This window comes from Syngnathus scovelli, chromosome 15 (assembly GCF_024217435.2).
Source record: "Syngnathus scovelli strain Florida chromosome 15, RoL_Ssco_1.2, whole genome shotgun sequence".
Taxonomy (NCBI): domain Eukaryota; kingdom Metazoa; phylum Chordata; class Actinopteri; order Syngnathiformes; family Syngnathidae; genus Syngnathus; species Syngnathus scovelli.
The window spans coordinates 2328127-2336638 of NC_090861.1; the positions used below are offsets into that span (position 1 = coordinate 2328127).

Consider the following 8512-nt stretch of genomic DNA (forward strand, 5'->3'; position numbering starts at 1 on the left):
AGAGATGTTTCACTAGTTTAAATATTTTTTTATTTCACTCGGTGTGGCTTGTGACCAGAATCATCCTTTTTTCTTTTTTAAACAAAAACACCAACAAACTGCAAAGATAATAATAAATAAATAATTAAGTGGAGTGTAAGCGGCTGGTCAGCATCCGCTGAAGTTGTGCTGCAACGTCAGGCTTCGACTCTGCACCGCCAGGATGTGCTGCTGCTGCTGCAGGAAGTGGATCACCTCAGGACTCCTCAGCAGTGACTGGGGACATCAGCATAACACAACTTTATTTTATACATACTAAATATTTGTGTGTGTTCAAATACGTTTCCGTAGATAAGTTACTTACCAGCCTTTTTTGGTTGAGCACCTGCTCGATGAGAGAGGGTCTGGCCGGCCGGTCTCCCATTGCCCCCAGACGCTGCTTGTTGACAGACACGGGACGTTCCTCACAGTTGTCCTGAACCCAAAACAAGATATTTGTCCCACATAGGAAGAGTCCAGAAATAATTAAGACGCAAGCAACAAACTGGATGCTAATGAATCATTATTTTGTGTTTTGTGGAGCCCTTACGTCAATTTTGTTGGTAGACATGGCCTGGTCGCTCTTCTTCTTCTTGTACTTGTCCTTGTACATCTTGTTGCGGTGCTTCTTGCACATCCAGGGCTTGCGCTGCTTGGCCACCTGCGTAGTGGTTTCGGTGCAGCCGTCGTAGGTGCACTGCTTGGGCGCGGCGCCGTCGCCCTCCGACGCGTCGTCGTCGTTCAGCTCCTCCGGGCTGGCGGCGCCGTCCCGCGGGTCGGACGCGTCGTGCACGTCACTCTCCTCGTCGGCGTCGTCCAGGTCCATGAGGTCGGCGGCCTCCATGGGGATGAGGGTGATCACGTCGCGGCTGTCCACCGAGCGGCTGTCACCCACGATGTAGCGCTGGCCGTCCTTGGTGAGCAGGATGGCCTTGGAGGCGTCCGTGCGGACTGAAGCCTCGTCATCGCTCATCTTAAAAAAACACGCTAACGTCCACCTCAAAATTGTCTTCGTTAGCAACGATATGCCATATTTCACGTGATTATTTCAACAAAACAGTCGAAACATTAGGATGCTATGCGTAAATATGACGTCATAAAACAGGGACGTGTTTGTTGTGTGAAGTAACAGCTCTTCTTCGTATTGTTTTCTTCGCCTCAATTGGCTTCGTGCGCTAGCGTGCCCTCTAGTGGATCAAGTAGGGAATGAGAATTTTACTGATCGCCCTTAGCTTCCCGCGATTTGGGCAAACCCCCAATGAATTGTGGGTTATATTGGCCATCAATGGTAGCCTGACAAGCCAGACTCAAAACACGCCGACTTGGGTTTTATAAGCCTTTTTTTTTTAACAAAATTGACCTCCAGCACACCTTTGGGCAAATATTCATCACGTTTGCTGGCAAGTTGAGGGTGTGACACGGCCATGTTTGACCCGAGGTCAAAGTGCACCACCGGCAAACTGACCGTCCATTTCTAGGGAAAGGGAAGTGTTAAATTTTGAAATTTGGCAGTCTTCTGCCAGATAAGTTCTTGCAGTCTCAGTTAAAATATTTATTGCTATTTTTTTAACCTACATTTTGAGCACGTGACCAGATTCCAGGTGAGTTCTTCCACTAATTAATTTCAACATTACGTTAAAAACAAACTGCAAGTGTTTATTTATGTGGGAGAGTGGAACAGTGCAGTAGTGTTATCAATCAATCTGCCCGTTTTTGCTTGACCGTTCAGTTGTTAAATTGCTGTAATAAACCGTTAGATGGCGCCAGAGTACGGGAAAAAGATAACGTCTGTCCTAGCTAATCCAAAAGGAATGGGAATAAGTGTCGTTCATGACCTCCCATGATGATCTGACTCATTGTGAGCGCTCTGAATCTTGATTTGATTTTGTTTATTTCGTCAAGTACAGCACACTCATTACAACTTGATTTCACATTTTGTTTTACATGACTAGTCGAAAAAGGAAGGCTGTTAAACGTAAACAAAACAAAAACTTATTTTTCACGTTTTTAATTTGCGGCTCAATTTGGTCACGCAAACATTCCCAGAAGTCATTCAGGCGAGAAGGCTGCAGGTGGATGTGACCCGTATGCTAGATTAAAATAATAAACATTGTCCCATTTATGTCAAATGACAACCCAATACAAAATCTTTGTAAAGACCATGTTATACTTTGAAATGAATTGAATGGCTTAACAAGCTTTGTTGAGTCTAAAGCCAGGATGAATAAAAACCAGTTTGGTGGCAAATGTGAGCCGATTTCCAGACTAGGGAAGCATTTCTTTGGAAATGGCTTTGGCAATCCTGCAACCAGGCGCCCCTGCTGGCCAACAGAGTTGTTGTCTCTCGTAAGTCATGTGACTTCTCTTAAACCAGACAGCATGCAGCCTGAACCTTGCACGTCGCTTTACTTTAGATATGATCATTGAATAATGGCATGCTAAAAAAATATATCTATATAGTGGCGCAGGTGAACTGGTTGTTCAGGTTGCAGTCCGTCTTCTCTATAAGAAAAACGTTTCGTTGTAACTGTTCGTGACTGCTGGCATGCACCGTCTTGATTGCCCGGTGGGATTCCATTCCGGAGCATATTTCGTGCCTCAAACAGGTTTGCAATCCCGGATATGACCCCCTCCTGACCCCCCACGCCCCCGCAAGTCCTCCAAAATGAAGCGTCAAGGTTTTTATTGCCACTCCCAGTTGACGTTTACTGTAATTAATGCAGACTTTATTTTGTGTGGGTAGGGGGGGGGGGGGGGGGGGGGGTCGAAAGTCCGCCCACTGCATTATTGTGTGGGAGTGCGCGCGTGTCTGTGCGTGTGCGTGTGCTGGCTGTCAACCGTGCGAACAGTTAACTTCCTGGAATAACCGCAGTGACATCCGTATAATTAGATGCACGAACATTATCCTAAACAAAGCCGTTATGTTTTTTTTTTCCTCTCCCTCCCTTCAACTGAACCGATTATTTATGTTGACGTAGGCATTCCTGAGTTAATCGTCAAGCATTCTCCAAACTAAGCCAGCTAGGAGCCCCTTAAACTTTCTTTTCATATTTGTAAGCAATGATGCACCAAGACAGGCTCACCTCCTCCGGAAGGAAGCAAATAACAGAAGAAAAAACCCCAAGCGGTTGTTTTTTTTTATATTTACATTCAACCCCAGACGATTGCATGTGTTTGCTGCCTTCCATCTTTCCTGTCCTATGCGCCTGCTTGGGCTGTTCTGCGAAACCACCTGACTTTCTGTCACTCCTCCTTCCCATGCCTTTCCCTCTCTCTCTCTTTATCCACTATAAACATGCATCTGATTTCTCTCATAAGGTCATGTTCATGAATAAATTGATGGAAAGTGTCAATGAATAAACTGCACATCTGTTTTGTTATAGGTGCAGGATGTTTTTCCCATGGGAGGTGCATCCTAGCCAGGGGGCAGCGTGTCTTTTTCTACTTTGACGTTTTCCTGTAAAGCACGTGACCGTGCTCAGCACTCATACCCACATAGCGTCAAGACGCTCCCTCGTCAAAAGTTGGCACCAACGCTGAGCACGTTGCTATTTAAAGAGCGTCAACACCTGATTGGCCGCAGGTACTCTTCTTTGGTCTTTGTAAAGGGTTTGGGTGTGTCTGCCCTCAACACAGCCGTTATGAAAGTGGGCCAAATTATGCCAGGATTCTCGCTGGTGTAGTTTTCCACTGGAACTCATCCAAGCCCTAAAATTTCTATCCATTCAGCCATTTTTTAAAATAAAAATTCCATGCAGATTCTGTTAAAGTCAGGTGGCAATCATTTTTGGGCATTAGCATAACACGTGTCAACATTTTGCAGCCTTTATGTCCGACAAAGGAGGACAAACAACCCATGTTGAAAATTCCTAAAAAGAAAACATTGCAGCACACAAGGTTGCCTTGTTGCCAATTTGAAAGGAAAGTGGAGCCTTGAGATATGGGTGACCCTACTTCAGTTTATTATGATGACAAAACACTTTTGTCCGTTTATGCTAATGCTAACAAATTAGAAATACTTGGCCTTTTAATAAATTGACATTCAATCCAACTCAGAGTTGTGATTTTTTTTTTGTAAGTAGCTGAGGCTTCGATATTGGACAGCCAAAGTTATTGTATGTAATGAATACTAACACAAAAAAAAAAACTAAAATGGAAAAAAAAAAATCTATAGACTGTCTTACTCTGGAATACATCCGGAACAAAGTTCTTATGAACTGGGATAAAATCTTATATGGTTGGCATTATCGGTCCAACACCAGGAAATGCCAGGACTATGTTGAGTGGGAGTGGGAGGAGGGGATTTTTTTTTTTTTTTTTTGCGCTGGAATTCAAACATTTCACAATAGTTTAGAAAAAAAACAGAGAAGCGGTCTGATGTGATCATGTTTACAGTTCTGTGTGGAAAGCACCAAACACATTGCTCTTCTTTGTCACTTCTCTCTTTTTAGACTTGTAAATGCATGTACACTAATTAGTCACCCAATTAGGGCAGTAATGGAGTTTACAGTTCACAAAGTATTAAATACATTATTATGATGTTAAGTCACTTCTGTTAATAAGAATATTTCTCCTACTAATAAAAAAATAAAATAAATCTACTGGTTATTCAATTATTAAAATAATTGTTAGTTGCAAGTGCAATGAAGTAAATGTTGGCGGCGAATAAAATGATTTCATTTTGGCTTCTCACTCATTCTAAAGCATATCTTTTCATTTTTTTTTTTATAAATAAATGGTAAAAATGCACTCCGTACGTTTTTGTTTTTATTAGAAAAAATACAACAGACAAATATTTACATGTACACTTACAAGTGTTTGGGATTGTTGGTTATCATGCTCACAACGAAACAGATGACATTTTTATCCCCTGTACAATTTAGAGAAATCTTCTCTGCGGATGGATGGATGGAAGGATGGATGGAAGGACTGACTCCTTGCTCAGAAACGGAGGGGGAATGAAAGTATTAGTCCCTTCATGTCAAAATTCCTTCAGACGTTGCCCATGACGATAATCGTTATAGCTGCAACCAGTATGAAAACCAAAGAGCTGTGTGTTTCAGGAACAAGGAGAACGAGAACGTTTTTGGCCATCAGAGACGCTGTGGGCCTAAAATTCTATTTTTTACAAATCACTTCCTGATTGCACACCAGTGGGTAAGAGTCAGAGCAGGATGAGGGGTGATCACATCATTAACGTCGAGAGGCTTAAAAAGTCCAATGAATGACCACCGTTCAGTCCAGAATGGAAGCCGCCGAAGTTGCTCCAGGACTCATCCACCGCCAGCGGCAGCAAGTTGATGTCTGAGTTGAGCGTGATGTACTGAGGGTGCAGCGAATGTTCGTCTACGTCCTCGGCTGTTCAAACAAGAGGGAGCGGGGCGCACAGTCAGGACCTTGAATGACACATTATAACCACAAATGTCGAGCTCAGAGACTAAAATTTCTAAAGTAAACCCCCTTGAGGACCACAATCCTGGTTTCATTCAATCGGGTGAAGCTCCATTCACCCGCTTAATAAAAATAGCGCAACCTGGTAGAGTGTGAGTGTGAGCCGTGGCCAACAGCAGCTCCTCATCAAAAAAACTTTGGACACTGGAGTGAATCGCTAAATGCATGTTGGAAAAGAATAGGGCTGGCAAGCTCTGTTTACCTGAAGAATCGCTCCACTGGCTTCCCGGACTGGTGCCCGGGCTCAGGAGTGTCTTGCTGCATTGAGGAATTGTTCTTGAGGAACTGTTCTTGAGGAATTGTTCGTCTCTTTCCAGTTGCTGGCAAATCTAAAGACAAAAAAAAAAGGAGTTTAGTATTCTTGCATTGTTTATCTGTGGCTGGACATCGTTTGATGAAACGTTGCTCACCTCCACGATTTCGTTTTCGAACTCTGGAGGACGAGCGGGACGGAAGAGAGAGAAAAAGAGAAGATGCAATGAGAATATAGTTCTAGTTTTCAACATTCTGGCCAAAAATAGAACCAAAAGCAACAACGATACTGAGTGTGCGGTGGTCTTACCAGGGCTACGCTCGGGCGAAACTTGGAATCGGTGTTCGAAGCCGAAGGACAGGTCGTTCCCCAATCCAAACGGAGGAATATCACCAAAGGAAGTCCTCCATGGCTGCAGGTCATCCGACACACTCCTTGTCCGCGACTCGTCGCCTTGCGAGTCCATGCGCATTGTGCTGTCCACTATGTTCTCCTGAGTGAACTCCCGGTCGTCGTGCAGCCGAGACAAGTCGGGCGGCGACTGGGTATCGCTGTAGTCTGTGTCCTCTTCCGCCATTTTGACCTGCGAGAAGGAATCTGCGGTGAGATCCAAGTCTGCAAATAACTTGGACCCTATTCTGATCTGGAACTTGGGTAGGTCCGTGCTAGCTAGAACTACGGTGTTGTCTCAGGGGCAATTTTGGACCTTGAATCAAAAAGGTGTCGCATTGAAAACAGAAACTGAGGGCAACACCGCATTGTGTTTGCTCACGCGTTATAAAATATGGCTCATAAAAAATTGGAGAGAGCATTTACCTGCTTCCTGGACTTTGCTTTGTGTTGTTTGGCTGCAAGGGGAACAAAAGAGTTGACATTTTAATTCTGGCTCAGTCGGAAAAGCAAGCTGAGGGGGTTGCTGTCAAACGGACCCACCTTTCTGTTTCGGGGGCAGCATCCGAAAGACTCGCATGGCCAACTGGCCCTTATTGATGCTCTTGTTCTTCACCTCCTCAATGTCAGGCAACGAGTTCATGGCGCAACGGAAGTTGGCTTTCCAGGTCTTGGCGTCGCTACCACCCTCATTGTATTTCCCTGCAAAGGAGTTTTTTTTAGCCACGGTCCGGCGTAACGTTCCACGTGTGGCGGCGGGTCTCGGCTCACCTGTGTGGATGGCCCACATCTTAAACAGGCTAGCGTCCTTGGCCTTGTCCCAGCCGCGGTGAGCTGCGTGCTTCCAAGGAATGGAGAACATGGTCTTCTCCGCATCAATCCAGGCCAGACCTTCGATGCTTCCAGACTCGATCATTTTCTCCAGCCACGGACGCATCTTCATTCTAGACACCGGCATGTTGAACCTAGAAAAACCACCCAGAAGAATGATTTCAATTTTTATTTCTATGGTATAAGCTGCGCGTACAGCGGCGAGATCCCCCACATCCTCTTGTGGCTCGCTCGTCATTGTGAGAGTGCACCGGCAGGTCACGGTCACAACGTGCACAACAGATCCGATAGTCTTAATAAAGCGCTCATTTAGAATTTATTTCGTCTAAGCAGCAGATTGTAAACACTTTAAAGCGCGCGAAGAGGGTGCATTCGTCAGATCACCTTTTTTTTTTTTTTTTTTTAAATGCATATAAATAAGAATCAATTCAATATAACGCTGCCACTTACAAGCTCTCTTGTGATCAACGGTGAAAACGGAAAAAGCGGAGCATATAATCCCAATTGGAAAAGTGTTTTTTAATTTTCCTCTTGAGGTTTTTTCTCCTGTACTTTTTTGTTCTTCTTATCTAGAGCGTAAAAGTACTACTCCCAACAAGAGCGCGCTACTCCCCTTTTTATACGAGCTCGGAGGCTGGGAATCCCCGCGTGACTGCAAAAAGTGTCCACCCTCTTGCACCTAAATTGCGGAATTACATCGCGTTTATTACATAAAACGCGTGAAAAACGTTAATCTTTTCACCCTCCTCGCGGGATTGGTGTTAGAAATCAGAGGTGTGTCTTAAACGAATGAATCAGCTAGACCAAAAAGACAAATTTGCACCTGCGTTAGTTTGATGTCTTAAACCCAACATTTCTCGCATTTTGACATATCTAAAGTCTTAATTCAAGTGTGAATCCACCCAAACGTGCCAAACAAAGAACTCTCCAGTGATCCTGCAACGATTCATCCTTTTTTTGTGCAGTAACTTCTATTTTCACGCGCATGAGTTTCATCGGGAATGAGCACTTTTTACAGCGTAATACACATGCGCACTAGCGACCCACTCTGTCGTTTCACTGAAGTCACGTGATTGAAGAGACGAAGAAGTCCATGCCAGGGTCAGGCGTGGTGGCGCTATGTGAAGGTTTATTAGTTTTAATTAAGAATTGTTAGCGTGCATTATTAACATTGTTGGGTTCAGCTAAGAGTTGTGTGCAGGATTCTTATGACAGGTCGCGTGCGAAATTGGGGGCCACTCCATTAGGTACATTTTGATTCATAAATTGTGCTTTCAGTGTAATAATTCTAAAATCGGCCTAAAATCTATCCTACCCAAAAATGCCGCCATATATATAGATATATATCTATATCTATAGATATATATCTCTATATATATATATCTCTCTATATATATATATATAGAGAGAGAGAGAGAGAAAGAGAGATGGGATATATCTCTATACTATATATATATATATAGTGCATGTGTGTATTTTTTTTAAAAGAAAATCTTGCTTCGAGTTTCATAATCATAGCAATCGTGTTTCTAATAATTACCCGGGTGTATCACCTGCATGAAAGTAGGT

At 43.8% G+C, this 8512-nt stretch overlaps 2 protein-coding genes and 1 long non-coding RNA gene across 5 annotated transcripts; 1 reads left to right on the forward strand and 2 right to left on the reverse strand.

Moving 5' to 3' along the window:
* Positions 1-13: 13 nt before the first annotated feature.
* Positions 14-1173, reverse strand: rfxap (regulatory factor X-associated protein). The gene is made up of 3 exons (XM_049743377.2): positions 569-1173; positions 344-454; positions 14-255 (listed from the first exon to the last, which is right to left on the reverse strand). Exons 1-3 carry the CDS (start codon positions 989-991, stop codon positions 148-150), a joined length of 642 nt encoding a protein of 213 aa, XP_049599334.1. The 5' UTR covers positions 992-1173; the 3' UTR covers positions 14-147.
* Positions 1174-1223: 50 nt separating this feature from the next.
* LOC125982583 (uncharacterized) lies at positions 1224-4767 on the forward strand. 2 transcript variants are annotated; one of them, XR_011088255.1, is made up of 2 exons: positions 1224-1619; positions 3402-4767. It is a non-coding gene; the product is annotated as an uncharacterized lncRNA (long non-coding RNA). The 2 variants fall into 2 exon arrangements; XR_007486444.1 differs by lacking the exon at positions 1224-1619 and adding an exon at positions 2352-2624.
* A 5-nt stretch (positions 4768-4772) lies between these two features.
* Positions 4773-7555, reverse strand: LOC125982574 (interferon regulatory factor 1). 2 transcript variants are annotated; one of them, XM_049743374.1, is made up of 8 exons: positions 7394-7555; positions 6884-7077; positions 6656-6814; positions 6539-6570; positions 6032-6305; positions 5880-5902; positions 5672-5798; positions 4773-5376 (listed from the first exon to the last, which is right to left on the reverse strand). In XM_049743374.1, exons 2-8 carry the CDS (start codon positions 7068-7070, stop codon positions 5204-5206), a joined length of 975 nt encoding a protein of 324 aa, XP_049599331.1. In that variant the 5' UTR covers positions 7071-7077; positions 7394-7555; the 3' UTR covers positions 4773-5203. The 2 variants fall into 2 exon arrangements, with proteins under 2 accessions (XP_049599331.1, XP_049599333.1); XM_049743376.2 differs by having other exon boundaries at positions 5221-5414.
* Positions 7556-8512: the final 957 nt, after the last annotated feature.